At 44.8% G+C, this 25032-nt stretch overlaps 1 protein-coding gene across 7 annotated transcripts in view; it reads left to right on the top strand.

The window, feature by feature from the left end:
• The window catches only part of serpinh2 (serine (or cysteine) peptidase inhibitor, clade H, member 2), a 62278-nt gene extending 38869 nt beyond the window's left edge, over nucleotides 1-23409 (top strand). For 2 of the 7 annotated variants that reach the window (XM_035149600.2, XM_035149588.2), the window contains exons 3-6: nucleotides 4875-5518; nucleotides 10602-10694; nucleotides 11177-11409; nucleotides 22042-23409. In XM_035149600.2, the coding sequence (XP_035005491.2) occupies nucleotides 4875-5518; nucleotides 10602-10694; nucleotides 11177-11409; nucleotides 22042-22347 (1276 nt within the window). In that variant the 3' untranslated portion in view covers nucleotides 22348-23409. Of the gene's footprint in view, nucleotides 1-3667; nucleotides 3840-4130; nucleotides 4771-4874; nucleotides 5519-10601; nucleotides 10695-11176; nucleotides 11410-22041 lie in introns of those variants that run through there. The other 5 variants (XM_035149598.2, XM_035149594.2, XM_035149593.2 and 2 more) reach the window with 5 other exon arrangements.
• The last annotated feature ends 1623 nt before the right edge of the window (nucleotides 23410-25032 follow it).

The following is a 25032-nucleotide window of genomic DNA, read 5'->3' as shown; positions in this document are numbered from 1 at the left end:
CCTTCATCATAAAATTTATTTTAAAGGTCAAGGTGTTGGTGACTTTCAAATAATCCTGTTCGACAGATATGTTTATAAGGTTTTTCACAAGATGTCCAGCCAGATGATATAAGGGTAAAGGTAATGCTTGGTTTAACAGCTTTGCCAGACGTTAAGTAAGAGCTTTAATTTGAAAAGGACCACAGTGGAACTTGATAAAAACCAGCAGCACCCAGAGGACCTGTCCAGATGGGGGTCTCAACGAGCTCTCTGCTGGTTTGAACGGGCCCGAGCTGACGACAGACACGCAGGCCAAAACTGACAAGAACGGGAGCTCAAATGTTACACGCTGTTTGTTCTGTACGGACTCCAACAATCTGTGAGACGCAGAGGGATGGGGTGAGATTTAAACGGCATTAGAAGAGGGAGGGAAATCAGAGGAGAGATGGGAAAGGAGTAGGAGTTGGGGCGAAGTAATGAGAGGAGGTGAGAAGTGGAGAGGAAATTGGTTGGCAGTGACTGAGAGGAGGTGAGAGATGTTGCGTCAAAGGTGTAGGTGGGGGGACATTTTCACATATTCATGAGTATAGTTCAAGTTTTTGTTAAAGGTACATTTTCTGTTAAAGGACTTTGTTGAAGTGTAACTTCTTTTTCACAAAAGAAAAGAGCAGGATATATATATATATATATAAATAAATAAATTAATATATATTGTATGTGTATGTGTGAGGATCCCCTAGAGGTGGGAAGAGTGTAGAGGGAACTGCGGAAACCTCAGGCGCAGTGTCATGGTGGGATGGATACAAAAGGAGAGGAACAGAAAAGGAAATGAAGTCATGAAGTGAATTGGAGTCTAAGGAAGCTGGGCTAATGTAGTATGAAGTGAAATATCTCATTCTGGGGGAAAAAGGCAAAAGGGGAAGAGAGGGATAGAATAAAATAAACAGTATAATGTGTGAGCCAGTGAAGGTGGGTTGAAGCGAAACTGAGAGAAATTGAGATCAAGAGTGGGGTATGGGGCGAGTGGATGTAGCTCGAGGCCAGTTGGCAGTGGCCATAACAGCTTTTGTTGCAAGGTGTTGATTCGTTCGCCGAGCCCTTGAGCCACGCTTGTATTTTTCTTTACCTCGATAAGAGCCAAGAACAGCAGCTAATAGCCACATAAAGAGATAACGTGTGAGGTGAAATACAACAGTTGCTGCTTAAGACAATAACATCTGGAGCTGGATCACTGAATCGGTGCTGGAGACTCGGACGAGGTGCAATGAGGCGAGGGCAAGTGAAGCAGGGTCCGGGGGGGCAGGGCAAAAGGAATGATGTGGAGGTTCGGGGTGGGTAAAGTGCATCCTTTTACAAATCCCCAGGTACAAAATCCACTGAGTGAGCATCTTGTCAGGTTCCCGACCAGTTCCCCAGGGGCTCGTTTAACCGCAGCGAGAGCCCATCTTTTTACAAACCACCTGCAATGTGTGTCGCTGCTCATTACAGACGAGACTAACTGTGATGTGGAGCGTTGGGGTCCCAGGAAGGGGCCGGTGACTCCTCTGGTGAGGGTTACGTCCTCTGAGGTCGCACACGTCGACTCATCACCACAGAAATGTACCCTCAGCTTGTCTGTGCGGCCTTTAATGAAAGTGTGCTGTCGTGTGTGCGAGTATGTATGTGCGTTGTTGTCGTTTTTTTATTTTTTTTTTGCATGCCCCTGTGATGTGATTTAATGTTCGCTGTCGACGTAGTTCGACACATCCTGTTTTCATACTTCTCTTTGCAGCGTCCAGTAATTAGATGATGTGTATCTTGTTTCCACAGAAGCCTGATAACTAAGTGCCTGCTAGGTAAATGTGTGTGTGGGTGTGTGCGTTTGCAAAAGAGACAGAGAGTGAGAGTGGCAGCGAGCGCAGTGTGCAGTGTGTGTTTGTGCTTTCTGCTGTGAATGTGTTGCAGATAGTGCTGTTGATGGCTATCTTTCGGAGAGCGCTCTATTGATTTGGCTGGGGTAAATAATTGGTTGGGTCTACAAGCTGTCATGTTCGGCCTGATTGCTGAGCATTGGTGGTCTCGAGCAGTTATCTTCCTCCATATCCCTCTCTGATCCTCCTCTAGCCTCCTTAGACTATCTCTACATTTATTGATTAGGACCCTATATGACTATTCTCCATCCTTCAATATGGGCAATAATCCCAGTCCCAAAGCCCCATGTGTTACAAGTTATCTCCTCTCAGCTCCTTGTTCTGCTGCAGGGAGAGGAAAGGGACAATTTAGGGAGGTGAAAAAAAACCCATAGGAAAATGAGGAGAATACAGAATGAGGACATTTGAAGGGGTCAGACGTAATACAAGCTTGCATAGTCTGCCCTACTTTTCCTTGACAGTGGACTACATTATTGCTACTGCTGCATTGTGAGGCGAGGTTGGTGTTACCTTGGACAGGGAGTGTGTGGGGCTGTCCCCTGCATATTTAATGTCAAATAACCACAATTTAAAGAATCATTTACCTACTTATTCTACAAAGATCTGTCTGTCTGTCTGTTTTATATGTAGAACGAATGTCTCGTGAACCAATCACCTTATCAACTTCACAGTTGTGTATATTTGATTGGCCTGAGGAAGTGCGGTGGCAAGTTTGGTTTGTGGAACGTCCAATATTAACAGAAATTGTATAAACAGGCGACAAGTGCTGTGTAGCAGTCACAAGGTGCTAACGGTCAGTCTGAAGACTGAGTTAAAGGTGTCTTTTTCTACGTCTTTGCATAATATACGTCAGTGGGTCAAAATCACAGCCAGATCATTTTGAAAACTTGATTATTTTGATTTCACCATATCGGACTGACAAACATTCCCAGGAGCCACAGTTGCTGATGTCCATCTTGGAAACAACATTCAAATAATGACTATTCACAATTAGTTTGCTTTGTTGCTGCAATGCTTATATATTGAGGTGAATTACAGAGCTTTTATTTTGAAGAATTGTGAACTTGGGAAATCCTCATCGCAGATAAACTAGGTAGGATGAAAGTTTTCTTACTTCCCTCTGCACCATAGACTGTTAATAAAAGCTCTGCGCACAACGTCCAGCACACAAACAATAAAAAGTGACTGTACATTGTAGAACTGTGTGTTGTATGACAAGGAATAATCTTGTATAATTCATATAACCACGGGCCAAGCAAACAGCCCATTCAGAAAAGGCCCTGCACTAAAGTATATAAACAGTTTGAAGACTAAAATCATAATGAAAATAAATATATAAAGATGGATGCTCCTTAACTAAACCAATCACAGTGCTGGCTCTGTGGACTTCATCCTCTTCCTTGGTGTCAAAGTTTGGGAGGACCTGGCCCACGTGCTGCTCACTGAGCTGGGGGCGAAGAGAAGAACATTAGCGACCCCCCTTGAATGGTTTGGGGAACTGCAGCCCCATACTGCTCCATGGACAAGGGGGTTTATTATCCAGAGCTTTATTTCCAATGAGAAGTAAATCACTTCAACAGTTTGAGAGAAGTATAGATCTGCTAAATTCTAACCCCACCACATATTTAGTTGTTTTTAACTGATCTGCTTTGTTGTGCTGATAAAAGGACATTTGATGTGATATTAGTCACAGGCATTTTTAATCCAGTTTTAAGCTCATATTCCCGCTGTTATTTAAGCCTGCGCCTTTGAGCTGATTCCTCCAGGGGAAGTTCCGGGGGGCAGAGCCAGAGAGCTGCCCGGTGGTGAGTGCAGCTTTCTGGGTAAACTTCCTCCTCCGTGCGCTGCCACGTCGGAGCTCCAGCCCCCGGCCCTCACTTCCTCCGGAGCCCGCAGCCTGCAGCGGCGGACACACAGCAGCCGAGGGACGCACGTTAGAATTAATTCACGGTAAAATAAAAATAAAAAATCAACAAACAAACCTTTTTGTTTTCCTCCTTCGCTTTCCTCTCTCTCTCTCTCTCTCTCTCTCTCCGCCGAGGAAACCGTCTCCGTGTCGGGCGACAGATGTTTCCAGTCACCGCTGCCACCGCCTCGACGAAATCAATGAGTCGTTCGTTTTTTTTTATTTTCTCTCCCTCATCCTCTCGTTCAGTCCTGGATTTTAAACGAAACTTTATCAAAGTGAAGCGTCACTGTGGGTGAGAAAATAACCAGTTATCCTGCAGGGAGGAATTTACAACTTTACTGGTGAGGGGAAGACTGTTTGCACAAGCAGGGGTCTGACATGAACACTGCTATAACAACATGCATGGTTATCACACTGGAAAACATCTGGCAAAATGTCTCTAATCAATAGTCTTGTGAATTCCTTTCTGGCTGTTTATCTTTGTACTAATCTCGGTAAACAGATTCTGCATGTGAATATATAATGTATGATTAGTTGGGCCCGAAATCCTTCTTACTTTTCTGCATGTTTTAGACGCCTGCAGGTAAACAGTTATGTTTTGTTTTTTTCTGTATTTGGAGGGAGGACTTATTGATTTCACGATCAGATTATGTCCCGCTTTCACTCAAAACCCTGCGCTCACACTCAAATATACCCTGCCTGTGCTTATTTCCTGAGCTTCAGCTCTCCTCCTCCTTGGGCTCGCACTGCTCAGATTTTCCTTCTGCTCTCGGATAGTAGGCAAAATATCGGACGTTTGGAATAAACCCCATTGGAGAGCAAAAGAGGCCTAACGCAAAGTCTATAATACATGCAACTGTTTTCTTTTTATTTGTCTGTATTCATAGGCGGATACCTGTTCGTCTGGACCCAAAACGCCCACAAAAAGTATCACTGTGTGTTTTGTACAGAGACATCTTTGAATTGTGTAAGGTGAATGGAAGACAGTGTCTTGCCCCCTTGTCTACACCAGTAGAACCAAAATATTGCCAGAGATTGTCTTTATACTGACTCCCTTCCTGTGCTTTCCCCCCCAGATCTGCCATGCCGCCGAGGCTTCCTGTCTATCTCCTCATTTCTTTGCAGGTTCTCCTGGTGCAGGGGAGCACCACCAGTTCATCTGGGAAGAGCTCTGCTCCCCCAGCCAGACCTCCAGCCCGCCCGCCGCCTCCCCTGGGGGACCCCAGCTGGGCTCTGGGTCTGCGCCTGTATCAGGCCCTACGCTCCGACCCCAGCTCAGTAAACACCCTGTTTTCACCTCTGCTTTTGGCCTCCTCACTTGGAGCGCTGGGTGGAGGAGCTGCGGGCTCCACTGCCAACCAGCTCAAAGACCTCCTCAAGACTCCCACCCCCTCCAAGGCCGGAGCCCAGGCAGGGGAGATTCTGTCCAGGGCGTTGAAGAGCTTCGCCAAAGCCAACGCGACCACTTTTCACCTGCACACGTCCTCAGCTGTGTTTTCCAAGCAAGCCCCTGCGATCAGTCAGGCCTTTGTGAAGGACAGCCGGGCCAAGTTCGGGCTGCAGCATCAGCCACTGGGGAAAGGAGACTCCAAGGCTGACCTGAAGCAGCTCCATGACTGGGCTAAAGATGGGCTTGGGGGGCTGGAGGCAGCTCCTATGGAGGCAGAAATCAAGGCCAAGGCCGGAGCCTTGATACTGGCTAATGCCCTGCACTTTAAAGGTGAGTATATATAGTGCACACTAGATACATGGGTGGTAGACTTGTTTTGGTTTGTAGTTACATTGTGGAAATATGACTGTTTGGTAATGGGAAATGTTTTTAATTAAGAACACATGCAGTGTCCTACCAGGTTGGATGTAGACACATGAAGTAGCAGCTTGGCTGGACTGAGAAGAAGCTGAGAAGACTGGTGTGCTCTGTAATTGTACAGTCATTTGAAATTATGCAATGTCTCTGTACTGTAGATGCATGCTGCTTTGGATGAGAAGTCTTAGAATATTAATATGGCGTGCACGTGTTCCATTTTCAGTGTTGGGGCTGCGCAGAGAGCCTGAGCGGCAGTTTGCCCACTACACTGTGTGTGTCAGCGTCCCCACCTGTGTGCAGAGTGCATGTGTTTCTGTGTGCATGCATGCGGTGGACTCCAGCTGGTGGACACAGCAGATAAAGGATGATTCTGGGGTCCATCACTGAGAGCTTATTCATCTTCCATTGGGGGGTGATGTGTCATCTTAAATAATTGAGTAACAAGTGTCCAGACTCTCTCCCTCAGTGTCATGCCTAACATCTGTGCGTGGAGCGCTCCAAGTCTGCGGCGGCACAGCTTGGCTCGGATCTGTTCTTTGTGACGGGCTGCAGGGGTGAAAGCTAGTCAATGTTTCGATACGCGTTCGAAGCTCCATCTGTGATTTAACAGTTGCATCATAAAACACATCCATCTCATCATTCTTTAAAAGGAAATAGCTGGATTCATTTCACTTTTATTAGACTGTTAAATATTGTCAGTAGTTTCACAATGGGGTTTAAGTTCGTAATGAGTCACTGAAATAGCAAATAGCTTATTTTCATGAATGCAATGTAGTGTTATTTCAGGAATGTAATCGCTCATCTCTGTCTCGTAGCACGGCCGACGTTTGTGTGGCCCGCTGACGTAGACTGTCATTTTTGTTTGGAGTCGTCTCAAAAAGACGAGGATGTGTTAAACATGTCCCTCTGCTTCACTTGGTCTTTTTTTGTGCCATTTGTCTCTGTTTTTGTGCTTTTGTCATCGTTTATCGCGCGTCTAATCTACCCTGTCTCTCTTCTTCCCACGTGTCTCCCGTTCACATCCTTATCTGTGTCCATCTGCCTCCTTTCCTTCTGTTTCCTCCTGCAGGTATTTTTTTTTATTAGGTGCAAAGAAGGCAAGGCAGCTGAAGTGAAAACAGGTTGCCGACAGACAGAACTCCGCAAATAACATTCCCTGACAGACTATATACATCGATAAGCAATTTAATTAATTTCCTTTGTTTCATGTTCTCACTTCATTACAAAATTAGTTTTCCTGTGATCCGACCCTCGTTGGCTGGTGCATTTTTGCGCACTAAATATACAAATTAGATTATACGGCAGATTACGGTGCACAAATTAGATTACGTTAAATTGGATTCCTTTAGTTTTGATTCATAATTTAAAAGTGGTCGATAGTTTGCTTCGTGCTCCTACAAGCCGCCTCTGGTTTGTTGTAATTTTTATTTTATTTGTCTTTGATTTCAGGGTCCTTAGGCGCTTCGTAGTGTGTGATAGTGTAATGGTTTCAGAGTCGTTTCCTTCCTCGCCTGTTTGTTTCATTTGCGTTCCCTTTAGTTGATTATTCAAGGAGGGGGGATTTATAAAGCTCTTTGCTGACCCTCCTTCCCTGGGCTCAACACAGCATCCAAAGAAAGGGAAGGTCAGGGGCAATTAGTAGTGGAACATGTTTATAGTAGAGCGATGGTAAAAGCAAAGAGGGCTGCGGAGACGGAACAGCGCAAGGGGAAATTTCTGGGTGGGCAGGGGACAAAGAGAGGCAGAGCAAAAGAGATGGGAGAGAAGTAAACAGCGACAACTGAGGGAAGTAAAGAAAGAGAGGGAGGCCTGCTGAGACAGTGAAAGAGATTGACAGACATAGCGGAGCGTTGTAAAAGGCCTACCTTGGGAGTTCCAGTCCACACTAGTTAATTAATTCAGGCTTTGTTCCTGTTTTAGACAAACAAACACTGGAGACGGAAGAAGAAAAATAAGATTCTGAACCACAGGAAAAAAAGAAAAAGTACAGAGAGAGAACTTATACACGAGACAACGCCAAAAGCATGGAGAACGAGGAGAACAACAAAAGGCAAGAGAGAACAACAAGTCCCTTCACATTTAACCTCTAATAATAGCTTGTGGAAGTGCTTGTAATGTGACTCCTGAGAAGTTGATGGAGGAGGAGAGGGAGCCGGTCGCTCCCATCGATTCTCCTGCCTGAAGTTTACAGTAAAGCCGTTTTCAGACATGACCTGTGGGTAAAATCTGGAGAATTGGCTACTGGGTTTACCCGCAGTCTGCCTTTCACACATGCACAACACAGCAGGAGATTCTCTGCACAGGCAAATTCACAACAGCATCAAACCCTCTGCATTATTCAGGCGAGAGGTGGAGCAGCCGAGTGCAGCAGACAGAGGCAGGAAGTGATGTACTAACTCCGCTGTGGAGATCATGTGATTTTTATTGACAACACACAGACGCTGGTGTCGACTCTTATCACCACAAACTCTCTTGACATCTTCGTCTGTGTCTCCAACGTGTGTTTTCACGGGGAAGCTAGTTCTTTTCATTTCTGCATCTGTCGTGTGTTAGAAGCGCCATCAAACCCCCCCCCACCCGCTCATGGTGAATCCAGCGGAGGGATCCCCTGCTGTGTTCTCACATCAAACTCTCCGGAATTTCTACAGACATTATACGAGGAGGCCAGGGGAGAAAGTCTGCGGAAACTGCAGAGCGTCTCATTCGGACACGGAGTAACTGCAGAGTTCCGTGCATGTCTGAGAGCAGCTTATGTCTGTGAGTGGTCAGACTTCTTAACTGTGCAGTTGTTTCATTGTTCATCGTCGATGGATAGTAATGGATTCATATATCAAATGATCTCTCTGCCGCAGCACGGTCCTGTTAAGGAGAGTAATGTAGTGCAAACCCAAAGCAGTCCTATCTCGTCGAGACATGAGACACACAGAGATCAAATAAAGTCTGCTGAGCTCATCGGTTTAACCCCCGCTGCTTGATTACGACTTCTTCGTATTTACACCGAGATTCCTCATCATCGTGACATCATACGAACAACGCGGCTGCCACTTTAGGTAACCCTCAGCCAGTTGTTTTTTGATTCCAGCGCGATCATATTTCTCGCTCTGATGTTGACAGGAAGCGGAGCGAATGTCTGTGACCTGTGCTGGCGCGCCTGGGACGGAGAATCACATGTCACTTTGCTCTGACTTTTGATTGGCTGGGGTCCAGCTGAGGCTGGGAGGTTCTCGGGAGAGTCTAGCGCTGAAACAACAAGTAGATCAGTTGATCAGCAGAATCTGATGTGACACCAGTTTTGCTATGGTTTTCTCCCCCCCTATCTTTCAAGAGTGCGGCCTTTCAGTTTGAGAGCAGGACTTATTGATTTCACGTTCAGATTTTGTAATGCTGTCTCTTGCGGGGCAATTTCATTCGTCATCACTGCAACAGATTAAGCTGATTTACATGTCTGACGGGGGATTTCATGATTTTTTTTTTATCCAGCACCTCTGTAAGTTTGGCGTTTTAGTCTCCTGCTCAGTGACATGACAAGAATCATCAAAACATCAAGCAAGTTCTGAAGCAACATTTTCTCAGGGTTTCCCTAAGAATTTATCTCGAAGGCCGCGGTCAGTCTTGACTTTTGATTTCGCCCCCAGCATGTGACATTGCTGATTCTTGAGCGTCGTGTCTCGATAACTACTGGATGACCTTTGGTGGAGAAACAGATGTCACCCTCTGGATAACTTGAATCATCCCTCAACATCTCATCGTCACAATCATCCAGGTTTAAAGTTCCGTTTGTCCAGTCACTTGGTTTTCGTTTACAGCTGCAAAACTAATGACCTTCCCATCAGCCTCGGTTGTGTTTAGTGCTTGTTAGCAGACATGCTGACACGCTAAAGTAAGATGTTGAACATGGTAAACCTTGTACCTGTTAAGCCTGAACATGCAAGCATTGGCATTGTCAGCATTTTAGCATGCTGATGTTGGCATTTAGCCTCACCGACCTGCTAGCATGGCTGCAGTCTGTTGGTCTAGTTTTTAATCTTTTGCAAGCTCCCCCATCTTGATGGTCGTGCAATACTTCATCCAGAGCACCTTTTTTAAATCGTTCATCAAGCAAATCACCGTCAAATGAGGTGCTTTACTCTGTCTTACATCATTTTAAATGGACTATTGTGTCGGACTGTTGTTGTGACCAAACACGCAATCTGAAGATGTCACCTTGAGCTCCGGGAACTCACCATGGGGGGGTTTTCATCATTCCCTGACATTTTATAGACAAATCAATCGTGAATACTTCAGAAAGAAGAAGAGTGGGCACACTTTGTGTCCAGTGTGAGTTTTTAATGATAAAGCCGAGCACTCGGTCTCCAGACTTTCATCAGAGCAAATGAGGCATTAGATTTCTTTTTGACCTCCTTGCACCTGAGCATTGTGTCATGAGTGCATTGCTCCTTTTGAAAATGATGAATCAATAAAATCATCATCAGTTTGAGCCCTAGCCGGCCCCGGGTGTCAGTCACGAAAAGCGACACGCCGTAAGTGCAAGTCATAATCTGTCGACCTTCTCACTCCATCCACTGTGCCCTGCTCTATTGAATGGGCCTTCAGCTTTGGCATTGTGTTGTGAGGTTATTACAACAGTAATTCCACTACACACAGCCACCCCCCACCCTTAAATTGACAGCTGTCAGGGGGTTAGCGGGGCCAAGTGGGATGTGGTGAGCACTGGAAGGGGCGCCGTGGCCTTAAGGATCTCATAACCGCCTGAGTGTGGCACTCCAGCTCAGCCGCTTTTTGGGAGAGAAGACATCTTTTTAATAGGCGGCACATATTGACGATTTATGAGCAGTGTCACCGCGAATGGGGTCTATATGTATTTTACGAGCGGGTGTTGTTTAAGCTGGTGGGCACCTTCTCACCTCTGCCAATCATTTAGCATTTACTTACATCCTGCCTGTGTGGAGCTGCCTGCATTCAGAACGGCTCTGTGCTTGTTTGTCTGTTGGTTCAGGGCTGTGGGAGAGAGAGTTCAGCGAGGGGAGCACGGAACGTCGAACCTTCTTGGGGAAGAAATACACCAAAGTGGTGATGATGCACAGAGCAGGTAAAAACAACAACCCCCACCGTCTTTCACTGTTGTTCTCCTGCCAGCAATTAAATGCAGCGAAAGGGGAAAATGGCTTGAACATCTGTAAGGTCCAATCCACTTCCCTCCTATTTATCACTGTGTACCTTATCATTTATTTAACATGCCATTCATATTTTATGCATCGTCTTAAAACAACAACAAGGCAGAGTGAATTTCTGCCTTGACAGCAATAAAAGACATTGCAGGGATACACTGTGCTTTATTTAATCTTATAATATGAAGTCATTTACAATTCACGGTAAAGATAATGTCTTAGTGTGATCTCTCTGAGCGCATTTAACAGGCAAGGACACCAAATGGCTGCTTTGCTGAATAGTCTGACCCAACTTCCAAGAGAACAGCCGTCGAGAACATCTGCTGAAACGGTTACATGATGGCGAAGATTCTCCTTCTCTCCTTGACTCTGCGCCTGGCTCCTCCTTTGCCCTCTTCTCCAGGTTTGTTCCGTCACCATGAAGACATAGAAAACATGGTGCAGGTCCTGGAGGCGCCGCTGCGGGGAGGCAAGGCCAGCATGGTGCTCCTGCTGCCCTTCCACGTCGAGAATCTGGCTCGGCTGGACAAGCTGCTGACCCTGGAGCTGCTGTCCACGTGGCTGGAGAAGACCAATGTCACCAGTGTGAGCATCTCTCTGCCCAAGGCGAACATTTCCAGCACGTTCAGTCTGCATGTGAGTACAACAAACGGGTTTTATTGAGGTTGAACATTGAACATTAACATAGAGATTTGAAAAATATCTAAATGGCGTACACTCAAATAGGACTTTATGATGAAGTTGTCAGTAAGATCTACACTCACTTTATGTTTTGTAGCGTGAATTGCAATAGAAGAGAGTTTCAGATTTCCAGAAGCATGAAAATTACATCTGTGGGAAGTTTATGACGTAACCTGAAACTTCACATTCACCCCTCACACCCTCACACCCTCACACCTAATGACCGTTTGGGAAGTAGGGCATTCACGACTACTGCATTTTAGTAGTTGTCACCTTCTTTGACCAAATTTTACATGGCGGTGTGTTTTTTTTATTTTGCTTGGCAAACATTAATAGAACAAACACACAATATTTCAAATCCTTTTCAATAATGTTAAAGTAACAGGGACTTTGCTTCATGAGAATAAAAGGTTACACTGTTCTAACATACTTCCCCGATGGGCATGCTGTGTGAACATTTCAGCTTTTTCTCAGATTACTGTCAACCCAACATGACAACACATAATGAACACACATAATTACTCATAGCAACTATAGCTTATTGAACTGGGGCAATTGGCAGAATTACGTACAAGTCGTCGACCTCATGGATTATAATTTAACGTAAAATACTACTCACTGTCTAAACTTCCCTACTGACATGACATTATGACCGATTCCTACTTTTATGGTGTGCTGAATATTCTTCTCTAAATTCTCTAAAACTGTGAGTTTTAAGTACGAAACATAATGTTTTCATTTTGGCCTTCAGGAAGAATGTAACCTAGATATCGCTATTTATTTTTGTCCAATTGAGTATTTTCTTAGTTTTTCTTCTTGCCAAACAAATTCATCCACTTCTCGGGACATTCCCTTTCTCTGCACTTTACTATGAAATATCTTTGTGGCCTCAAGGATTTTTATAATAATATTTCAATATGAGCAAGTTATGTGTGCCATAAGGAAAAAGAAGCCAACTTTGCTTTTAATTTTCTGTGAAACCCCCGGTGGGTAGTATTTAGTCTGAATGATTGTGTCATAGAATTGAGGTTAACAGTAGTAGAAGTACTGTCACTACTTTGTGTAAGCTAGTGGTTTTGAGTGTTTTAGTATTCAATCATATCTTATTCTCTTTTCTTTCACCGCACTGAGTGAGTGTGTGAGTGTGTGCATGTGTGTTAGGGTTACATTTTTCTCTTTGAAGGGGGCTCTTTGGAACCAAAGCAGGAGGGTAAGTTGCTCTATAAATGAGGGGCTGATCTTCTTAGGTTAAGTGTTTGTAATTTTACATTGCACCATGATACACTCCAGTTCTATATAAATAGCATTTTAATGTTTTACATTCACTGTTGAGTCTATTTCAGGCTAATGCATTCGGATATGCATGTATACAAAGGCAGGAAGTGTTGTCTGGGTAATAGCCTTGGCTGATGTTGTGTTCTTCAAGTGATAAACTCATCCGTGTTTCCACATGGTGGACGTGCAACTGAAAGAACACAAATATGTATGTGGCTTCTTCATGCTTTCCCAAAATCCTCGGGTGATGGTCATGATTCTCGATCCCAACCAAATCTAGCCCACACTGGATGAGTCCAATTTCCAGCTGCCTTGGCAGCGACGTTTGTTGTCTTTCCTTTCTGAGGGAGGTTGCAGAAGTAATGCTGGATTCTTCTTATTACTCTGTCTTTTGATCCATGTTCTCTGAATTTGCACCGAGCACAGCAGACTAAGGTGATGTGCTCATACTGTGCATTAAACGTGTGGCAGAGAGGCGGTCGCTCTGTTTTTCTTTTTTATAATACTGCAGTGCAATTTGAAAGAGCAGATCCCTGCATTCAGCCACACTTGTTGTTTGTTCTCTTAGTTTCTGTTTTTCATTAATTTCCTCTACCCACATACACCGCATCATTTTTCACCTCACCTGATACAGTTTTTCATATCTTTCAGAAGTGCGCTCATCATTCTCATTGTTCCTTTGTCGCCTTCACTCTCTTGTTTGTGTTTTCCATGTCTCTTCGTCTCGGTTCTTTTCATCTGCTCTGGTCACCTCCTCTTCCTGACATCAGTTTCTTTTTCTTCCCTTTCATATTTTCTCTCCTCTTCACTTGGCTCTGTCGCCTCCTCTCTCTCTCTGTCTGTGCTCTGCCTCCATGTTGTGCCGTGTTTCTCTCTCGTCATGTCTTCCTCTACCTCATCTTCCTCCAAATATTCTTCACCTGCAACCTCTATTTCTTGCTTGCTTTTCTGTCTTCTTCTTCCCCTGACTCGTTGGTGCCTTTAGTAACTGAAGCAGTGGCCTGGCTAAGCCTTTCCAGCTCAATGCAGACTCTGACTCAGGTAAGTTCAAATGTCACCCCTTCCCTCTCTTCTCCTCACTTCCTTGAGGTGATAGCTGTACTTACAGCATCAGACTGCAACAACCTTCAGCAGGGAATCGAACCCTGGCTGCTAAGAGGATAGAAGGGCCTGAGGACGACCACGGCGCGCAGCTCTTTGGTGGGCTTCCGATACCTCCCACAGAACTCTTTTTGCAAGGTCGTGCCATAGCCCAGGTGGTGGTCTGGATCTCTGCCCCTGTTCATCCCAGAAGCAGCATGTGGCCTATCTGAATCAGGAGAGAGGAGACTGCAGAGAGTTTGGGAAGCGCTGCTTGCCCTGTTTCAATTTAAAAACCCACGGGTTGTGTCTTCGTGTGGACAGGCTAGAATGGAGACTTAAGGATAATATGACTTTGTCTCCATGGATCGCAATATTCCAACTTCTGACCTTATTCAGGATACGATCGTATTCCTATTATGACTTTTACATTAGTTCATCATAGAAACTTCATTCATATTCCTGTTTACATGTGACAGAGCATATGGTCCTGTAGGAATCTTTACAGATGTATATGTCTATCTTAAAAATCAAAGCGGCAGCAAACAGCCACAGATCACTGGCTGCCTCTGCTGCTGATATGTAATTATTTTTGACTTACAGTATTTTATATATATTGTAAGGCAGTATCTTGATTACACCTGAGGCATGTGTTGTCAAGCAGTTGGTAACTGCTATACAAAGACTGATGTGTCTAAGTAAGAGTAACTGAGTAACCTCCTGAAATACCTGATCAAAGTTGCTTGACGAAAACACAACTATTATATATATTCATACAGACTACGTTAACATGGACAGCAATATTTTGAATATTGACCTTATGAACATACATTGAATACTTAACTATTATGATGATTACATGAGATAAATCCATTCACAGTCCTGTTTACATGTGACAGATCGTCAGCGTGTCATGAAAACGTATTACTGTGGATGTAGCCGAGGAGGAGCACCAGGCAGACAGGCAGCAGGTTAGTGGCTGCTGATGCTAATGTTGAGTGCATGGGGGTTGTTCAGGTTCACACAGGCCAAACCGACGGCTGTGTCAGGCTGCTGACTGGGAGATCAGAGAGTTGTCAGGCCGGTGGAAGAGCACGTATTTGACCAGGGTCCGCAGCGGAGGCAAGGGCACAGAGAGAATCACACGAGAACAGTCTGCTGATGTGGGGGCAGAGTGCAGCGAGTTTCCTTTTTTCATTTGCAGTTGCCATAGAATGTACTTACTAAAGAATTCAGGTCTTCTTTTTTTAAGACCCTATTTTTCATGGGCTACATGATCCAAACTATTGAGATGATCATTAGACAGGACTTAAAACTTTGCCGGAACTACATAAACACTTGTGATCTGACAGTGGTGTTTACGGAGTGGAGGTTCTTCCCTCATAAATGATCTTTGGCGGAGTTCAGACACCTGCTCTCTGCACACAAACCTGACCTGAATCTAGTTTTAATTTTAGTCTCTTATCAAGTTGCTTTTCCAGAATGAATGTAAATTTACCCTCCAAGGTCACTTTAATGCAATTTAAACTGGCAACAGAGATGTTCAGCGACAGCTCAAAATTAAAAGCTGCTCCATTTATGTTTTTGATGATGGATGACAGAAATGACTGCAACAAGATTTGTTAGCTCATTCCCATATGCAAGTAAAGTGGTCACACTGAGGAGCTATAGCTGTAATCAAGTTAAGGAGGCTGAGGTGAACATAACATGGTTAAGAAAGAATTGACATTCAAGGCCATATACCGAAGTATTCCAAAATTCTTGGATGACAAAAGCTCAACCTGGAGCGCAGCAAATCTGTCCAAGCGACAACATTTCTGAGTGTTAGCGCAGAGTTTGAGCACAAGCACAAACAAATTAAGCTGGGCTCATCTTTAGTGCTCACAGTTACTCATCAGTAAAACACAGACCTTAAGATGCATTCAGAATTCATGCAGTGCAGATGATAGCTGGATTGTTTTTGCAGAATGTGTATATTCACCCTAAATTGCCTGTGCACTGACGGCAGCTACTTGTGACTTGTTGCACACACCGACTGCTCTGTGGAGAGGGTCTTTGTGCATGTTAATGTTTCCGCTCTTCTTTTTCATTTTGTCTCTGTATGATGAGGTTGACTCCTACAACCTTGGGATTAGCATAATTTTTTGTACCGAGTTAAAACATTTTCAGATGGCACGGATGCATCTTCACCTCGGCTCCCACAGCCCAGAGGGAACGCACAACTGTTTGAATCCTCTTGTATCTTCCCACTGACTTTGTACAAAGTCGCTCTGCTTCTCAAATTTGCTTTGTGCTCAGCCTGAACTCACACTTAGAGAGATACAGTAGTCGCTGGTACAACAGTTGTGGATGACTGAGAAAGAAAGAAGGGGAGCGAGAGAGTGAGAGAGTGAGAGAGAGAGGGGTTAGTTGAACCTGACAGATACAGAGGGCATGCCAGAAAAACCCATTTCCCCAGGGCATGCTACGCTGACTGGAACGTATTACCATGTCCTCTTTAGATGTACATTGTAACCTCATCATGGACTGATGAAATCCACTTTGGCCTCTTTCGCCTTGAACAATCCTCTCTGCAGAGTTGTGCTGCCATGTTATTTGGGTAGCTATACCCTGAAGAGCCAACTTTTGACATGAACATTGTCAGGACTCTCAGGGGAGGAGGCTGTAATCTACAACTAAAGCTTGAAACAACTGCTTTTGACATGGCTGTGACTTTTCCAGTGAATGGGAAAACATACTGTTGCATAAATCCTTTTGTCTCTGCAAGAGAGTCTGAAAAACTCACTCTTGTAAATACCCAAAAGAAGCTCTATGCTGCTCTCATTATCTAACATAATTATGGATAAACACTTAAATGTTTTGACGTCCGTTAACGTCCTCTGACTCTTCACGAGCTGTCCTCCTCAGTTTGCCCACTCAAGAAAAATAAGTGCATTTGAGGAATCATTACGAAAGGGCTCAAGCTCTGAACAAACCCTCAGCCCAATCCAGTCTCATTTCATCTGTCAGTCCAGCCCCTCTGGCCAGTGATCGCCAGCCACGTCTCCTCTGACGATCATTTTTTCCAATCGGGTCGGGCAAATAATTGCTCGTCGCCGCGCGTTAATACTGTTTACCGCGCTATCTGTCAGGACCTTGGCCAACCATGGACTCCTGAGACTAGAGGGCAGCATCTGGACAAACAGAGGATCATAGCAGTGCGTGTGTGTGCGTGTCAACTGTAATGCTCATGTCCTCTCTGTGAGGCAAATGAGATCAAACAGAATCACGCACCCCTCAGTCACGTTGCACGGATTCGCCACATCCAAATGCAGCTATTCCCTCCTTCACCTCTGTCCTCTCTCTCCGTCATATCAGTCCCAGCGATCTAATTCCTTTTTTGTAGGTCTCACATGTGCCTCTAATACGCCATCACTCAGCAGCCGTACCTTGGCACCGCTGACCTAAATAGGAGTGACACTCGGCGGGCGAGTGAACTGGAGAGGTGGAGGAGGACGAGGGGGGTCAATGATTGCTTGGGGACATGGTGGAAAGTGTCACAGTGAACTATAAATACCTGCAGAATTCTACCTTTTTTCTCTCCGTCTGTCTGCCTATTTGTGGTGTTCTCCTCTGTTGAAGGGCACACCGTGAGATGGAGAGCCCTCTTAACTAACCTGGTCCGGAGGTTATCGAATAAACCACCCTCATCGCTCTCTCCCTCTCTCTCTCTCTCTGATCCAGTGCTGACCAGGCCACACACACACATCCAGACTAATGGCCGAGCTTGAGCTCCATCCTGGCGGTATCTCCAGTCGCTGACTAAGACGTATGAGTGTGCACCGGAGAGCTCACTCAATCATGGCTAATGAGGTCAAAAGGCCATCAAATATTTACAAGAGCACACGCCGCAGTATACAGTGTCGAGGGGCGGCTGTTTTTAACGCGGCTACAGCAGCCCTGCATCATATGAAATGATCAGATGCATTTCATGGTCATTCGTGAAATGTTCTCTCGCTAAAAGCTCAGGCTTTTTTTTCCTCCTTTTTATGTTTGTGGCAAAATGTCCTTGTGGGATAAAACCCGGCTCATATATGTAAGCAAGTGAATGAGTTGCCAAGTCTATTGACCGTGCAAAAGAGGTGAAAGCCCATGTAAATAAGATGCCAACCGGAGTATTGCTGATGAGACTCAATAAAGAGATGGAGATGCTTTGAAGCCTTAAGAGCTGATGTTGAGGGAGAGAAAGAGATGTGTTTTTTTTTTGTTAAGCCTGTATTGAATGGGTCTGTGAAAGGGAGCTGTGATGATGCCAGTGCCAAATACTGCACGCTCGAAACCACCCACACACGATGTTAAGGGCAGTATTGAATTTGGCAGATCATGACTGTGGTTGTTTAATTTGTCAACGGCTTAAAAGAACAATTTTGTGGCTTTTATTGGGAAGGGGGGGGCCTGTGGGAGGGAGGGAGATTTTACCTCTTACCGTTATTCTTGGACAGTTGTCGGTTGTCTTTGGTCGTGATTCCAGCGTCACAGCTAGCTGGACCAAGTCGGATATAGGTTGTTTAACTTGGGCCAGAGGATGCAATCATACAGTGTGCAGCATTTAAAGGTGCCCTTAAAGAAATATAACTTTTGCTATAAACATCTGCAAATCAAATTTTTGAAAAGTATTTCAAAACCTGCATTGTTCGCACATCCATGTTTGCTAACTAGCAGTATTGTCCTTCCTTTTGCTGGCTAATGTCTGTGTATTTTAGCGTACCACTGCCACCGATGGTTACTTCATAGCATAGCATTGAAAACCATCGTCCTCCCCCGTACTTGTGAAAGAGATACAAATCAAACAAAGACCTACACTGAAAACAATTGCTCCGTGGCTTTACTTGTGATCAAAAAAACGCAACTACATTTAAAGAGTGAATCAGTATATATATATATATCAATATATTTCATTTAAACTCCTTTGATTGTTGCCTCCACCAAAGTGTTTGTTTGTTAATTAGCAGGATTACGCAGAAACTACTGGACAGATTTCCACAAAACATTGTGAAAAGGTGTGGTATGATTTAGGGAAGAATTCATTAAGTTGTGGTGCAGATCTGGATATGGGAGCAGAGCCAGGATCTTTTTTTCACATTCTTAAAGTTTGCGTTTTTTGAAGTTTCTACCAATTTCCCAGGGAATAATTCATGTTCTTTATCAGATATATTTATGGAACTGATGTCTTTGAGTTCTTGCAGCTTGATGGAATTTCGGGGGCTGTTGACTCTTCAGCCTTTGCAGAGCTATGCACTGTACTGAATGCTTTTCTAGTCACCATTGAAATTGTAGCCCCTTGAACCACAACATTATTTGATGAAAACAGCCCATAAGTGTTGAGTAACCTTGTCAAATTAGAGCTAAAACAATATATTGAATAATCAGTCATCCACTCAACAGAAAAATAATCACTTAAGATTGTTTAAGCCAAATGAAAAACATTATTCCCAGCTTCTCAACTATGAATGTTTTACATTTTTCATGACTGAATAAGATTTGGATTTGTACTTTTGGTTCTTTGTGCTCTCAGCACTCGTTTTTTTTTTTTTAAGTTTAAAACTTTTAAAAAGAAATGAATTCAGGAATGAATCAATATATTAATTAATAATGAAAATGGGGCTGCCAGTCTCAGTTACTCCTCAGAGACGGAGCTGTGACATGTCGACATGTGACCGGCTGCCCCCACGTATGCCTTTTTAAAAGCCCCTACAGTTCCACCCAACAAGCTACTTAGTGAGCTCAACCATCAAGCTGAAATAATGTGATGCAGAGTGCTGCACGCCTCAGGGTTGATGCCATCCTACCTCAGGTCTGGTTAGATTGCACTGCTGTAGGCCAAGTAAGCTCACAACACACACACACACACACACAGAGGAAACCACCAGCTGACAATGCCTGTGGCTCTCACTCTCAGACAAATAGCTCGTTGATGCTGTATGTGAGGCATCAGCAAAGTCAGCCCAGTGCTGTTCCATCTAAGATTCATGCGGTGCTTCAGAGAGAAAGGGCAGCCAAAGAGCACCTCCCAGAGGTTTCTCTTTCCATATAATGCAGTGCCACACCTCTGCAGTGCACTAGTCCTTCATGGGCTTCTCTAACACCCCTGGCCCGTTTCCCAGCACGCTGCCACGGGGTCCCTTCATTTTTAAACACTTTATAGCTTAAAATAAATAATTAACCAAATGCTTTCGCCTCAACATGCATAGTAGGTGAGTCAGAGAGGAAGGCTAGGTCACGTGGGGGTTGGTTGTTGGTTTTCATATTGCATCATGGTTGCACATGCAACACTGCAGACCAAATGAACCCGAATGAAAACAGATGGACGTGTTCTATAGACTTGTGCTCTGGAAAACATAAGAGTTTGTCTTTCACATATGAAGAGGGCAACAGGAAATTGTCTGGATCCGGTGAACGCTCAGGCGAGGGGCGACAGCTGGGTAGAGCATGCAGGAGGCAGGACATGATGCATAATGTCCGCTGTGGAAATCATGTGTTTTTGTTTACAGCATATCAACAACACCGTCGGCTGTTATTACCAAGAGCTCATGGGTCTGTTTGTCTTTCCAGTTTGACATCTTCGTCTGGGTCTTCTACGTGTATGGCACCTCTTTTTAATCCTGCGTTTTTTTTTTTTTTCAGTTTTACATTCGTCACGTGTATGAGATGTTATGAGCACGCCCGTTTGAAGTGCTTGAAAACGTCTGGAGCAACTGACTCAGACATTTACATTCTCACAAACAGCCCCTCACCTCAGTGTATGACTGAAAGCGGCTACATAATAGAGAAATAGAAAAAGCTTATTTTCCTTATACACACACATTTGTCTTTAACCATTTGAGGAACCCATAAGTTTAAGCCTGTTTCTGTTTCCTCTTCAGATAAGGAGCGAAAAACCTTGAAAACCATCGCCGGCGGTGACGGAGAGGTCGAGAGAGCGGTGTATAGCGAGGCGCGTTGGCCTGTCGAAGAAAGAGAAGGATGGGGGCGTAGTGGAAAAAGACAGAGTTAGGAGCAAAAAGAGAGTGAGAGTGTGCGAGAGAGATGAGATAAAATAAAGGCACGTGGGGCTGATGAAGGATGGGGATGCCAGGCGAGTGGCAGAGCGGCAGTGGAAGACAGTGATGCAGTGGTAGCAGGTGGAGGAAGAGTGGAGGAATAATGGATGAGGACAATATAAGTGCATTAGAGCAGGAGGTGGCGTGTGTGTGTGGAGGGGGGGCGCGTTGCATGGAAACACTAGAATGGGAGTGACAGATGCCTACAACTGTATATACATCTACTTATTTCATGTTTGGCTATAAGCCGACATGATCCAGTTTAACTTCCTCTTGCATGCACAAGCAGAAAAGCAGACGTTCTACAGGGATTATTACAATTGTCCATTAGCAGAAACACAAAGTCAGGGAGGCAGCACCCACACTACTCATCCCAATGATTTAGTGTTTTCTTCTGCCGGTGGAAGACATCTCCTTTTCCTCTAATCAGCTAAAGTTTGAACAATGCTACAGTAGAAAACAATATTGTCACCCGCTCGTCTGTCTCTGCAACTTCCCTCCTCGCCGCGGCCTCCTGCAAATCCACACACGAGCCGGCACGCGCTCTCGTCTGGCCCCTGGAGAAGCCTGTCACTGTGAGTGGCCCTCTTGCCACGGGAGGATAAACTACCTGTCATGACGACGCCTTCCCGCAGAATTCATATCAGGCAAAACAAAGGGGGGTGCTGAGGTCACGGGGCATCACTCTTAAATTATTCATCCTCTGCTTCCTCCTTCCGTCTCCTCTCTGCCTGTCGCCCACTTTGTTCTGCCAGCTCGCAACAAGGGCAACTGTCAGCCCCCCCCCCTCCCATCTCTGATTCCCGCGATAGAAAGTAAATAAACATGGTGGGCGATAAACTCCCCTCCCTAAAAAGTTAATGATTGCCTGTTTGAGGGGTTGTGTGTTTATGTTTACGTTAATCATGTGGCGAGGTCCTGGAAGGCCAGAGCATGTCTCACACTTTTTGAACACCACAGCATCATGAAATTTTAAAATGTGCCTTTCCTCCCTCTCGTTGTTTGGTCTCTTTGCGTGCATAATTGACCGGTGCTCCAGCAGCTATGCGTTAGCATACATGTACGGGACATCGCCGTGTAGGACGGCCTCAAGAACCGGGAGATTCCAAGCAGCCCTTTAAATTCCATCCCTCTCTTTTTTCATCTGTTCCAGAAACAGTTGCTCGCTCTGGGCTTGACCGATGCCTGGGACCAGAAGGTGGCCGATTTCTCCGGCATGTCCGTCAAGAGCAAAGGGAAGCTTCATCTGGGTGGCGTCCTCCACTGGGCGTCCCTGGAGCTGGCTGCTCAGGCCGGGACAGGGGAAGCAGATCTAGAGGAGGAGAACGTAGGAAAGACCAAGCTGTTCTACGCCGATCACCCCTTCATCCTCTTCGTTCGAGACAACGCTACCGGAGCCCTGCTGCTGATGGGAGCTCTGGACCACGCAGACGGAGAGGCCCTCCATGATGAACTGTAGCGCCATCTACCATCTATCCCTTTCATTTTTTAAAAATCTCTTTCACAAACTTTCTTCGTCAAGACATTGCCATTCACTATGGCACAGTATCACATCAAACTACGTCTGGCTGTCATACACTGACACTGCATAGTCTGGAACTGACTGACACTGACACTGACATTGCCATACCTGATGCCTACTGACACACACACACACACACACACACACACACACACACACACACACACACACACACACACACACACACACACACACACACACACAAAGTGACACCTACATGGCATACATAAATGAAAAATCGGTATAAGACAATACGAAAGTTGACAGTTACAGCAAAAACACTTACTTTGAGAGACTGGTTGCTTTCTTCTCTCTCTCACGCCTGCACGCACAAACGCACACACACACACACACAAACACACTCAATGATCAAGCCTACACAAATGACAAGAGTGCACTGACAAACACCAACATGCTGACAAGCAAAAGTGGCTACACTGACACGACACTCACAGCAGCAGGTTTTTTAGCGGACAGAAGCTCACACTGACACTTGAATCCTCCCTGTCAGGACAACACCAGGACAGGTGGGAGTGTGTGTATGTAGTGTGTCTGTGTGCGTGTGTGTGTTTGTGCGTGCGTGGTGACCAGCATGTTAAGGACGCCCATGCAGCCTGTCGCAGAGCTGGCGGGGACCTGTGGCGGGGTCTCCTGGGCAAGATCTGAGGAAGACTGATGGATCGGCCAAGTGCTTATTGATGAGCCAGCTTAATGCTAATGGCCGTAATGAGTCACGACGCGTGTCAACAACACGGAGAGGACAGGGAACCTTTTAATCTCTTAATACCAGCAGCGATCAATTTCGCTGCGATGCTGTTGGAAACAAACATGACTGACATCGCTTGACTTAAATGTAGAGGCTTAATATTTAGGACGATTACATCAAAGAGGTATTGATTGTAACTTGTGTTTTTGTCCTTTATATCGAGCTCCATGATGGATGGATGAATGAGTTGACTGAACAGTGTGGAAAACGATTTAAAAAATTTTCTAAAGATACATATTCCTGGGCGTGTTTCTCTGGGCTTCTATTCTTTTCACTTCAGCTTCACTATATTCATCAATGTCTTCGCTGATCTCGATACAAACCAATCAATCAATGCTGTGCTATTAGTATATAATACACGAGATGCTGCCACAGCTCCATCTTTCGTGACAGCACTTTCTTTTTCTTTTTTTTGGTGTGTTACTTTTCCCCCTGAACTAAATTGGCTGACATTGAGCCTCAAGGGTGTTTGGAAGCAGATTTAAAGCCCTGAACCAGCGTCATTTATTGAGTTTTAAGGGCAACACATGATAGACTCGCAGTGCCTGGAAAGTGCAGCATTAACTTTGTCAGCCCACTCACCCAAGGCTTCCAAACAAGCAAAGGTAGGATGTGTTTCTTCCGTTTCTAGTGGTTAATGAGAAGTAAAACAGAAAAGGAATTAGTCTTTTTGCTATCCCTCTTAAAACAGTGTTACCTTCAGTGTTATACTTGACCATTTCAGTGTTGTGCTGGCTGTCCATGTGTTTTTCTTCTCTATGTGGGACAGAAGTGGTGCGCTGAAGGTAAAATGGAGACGTGTGCTCCATCAGCCCTGTTATAGTGCTAACTAACACAGTCTAGACACACAGCTGGTGTGTCACACAGTAGCTTTGTTCCTAATTTAGCCCTCCGCACAGGTCTGCTCGGCAACAGCGTGTGTTGTGCATGTGTGTCGGGTGTGCGTTCGTGTGTGACTAAAGCTACTACGGTGACCTCTCCGGAGCGGCCTCCTGTGCAGCAGAGACTTGTAAAGGGCACCATGCTGCAGGTCTCCCCCTACGCCGAGCAAAGCTCAGTCCAGACAAGCCGATGATGGAGCCGAGGCCGTCCGCTGTGAGCACATCAATCCCGCTCGTCCCGACACCAGCTCCCCGCTGACTCCCCTTCACATTCTATTCAGTCCAGAACACTGATCAGCACACGCACGCCCACATCCGCTCGCAGGTAGCCAGACGCAACCTGACAAGGAAAACGCGAGCCAGCCACCTCTGTGATGTGGAGCAGCTGCATGTGCAGTGTACCCAGCAATGAGGGTAAATAACACAACAATGTGTGTTATCTTTTTCTTAGAGGATAAGAACTTCTGGTTTTACTTTCTCTGCACAAATGGTGAGTTTGCCACTTAATTGTTTGACGAGTTTGGGATTTTAAAACTTGTTTTATTTTCTAAAAGGGTTTCTTTTTAATGTGCAAATTAAACTTTTACATATAATTTAAAATTAAATAGACTCAATTGATCCCACGACTTGTTGCAGCAGCCCATGGTCAGATGGACCACCTGAAAGTATAAAAATAGAATAACATATGCAATGAAATCAAATAATCTAAAAACTAGAATATATATACATAATATACAGCTTTTACTACATATGGAAATATTTGTAGAGAGTTGTACTTAAGTAAAGTGCAGTGACAGGATGTTTGGGTGACGATGTAAACTGAACTTGTGCATAATATGAGGAGATATTGAAATAGATGTATACATTTGTTCACATATTGACGGTTATCAGGAAGTTATGGTATATAGTATGAATGAGTATAAAATACAGTGTGCTGTAAATTCAGCATTGTATACTAAATAGAATACTATATAT

This window comes from Hippoglossus stenolepis, chromosome 23 (assembly GCF_022539355.2).
Source record: "Hippoglossus stenolepis isolate QCI-W04-F060 chromosome 23, HSTE1.2, whole genome shotgun sequence".
NCBI classification, from domain to species: domain Eukaryota; kingdom Metazoa; phylum Chordata; class Actinopteri; order Pleuronectiformes; family Pleuronectidae; genus Hippoglossus; species Hippoglossus stenolepis.
This window is presented reverse-complemented; position numbering and strand designations above follow the sequence as displayed.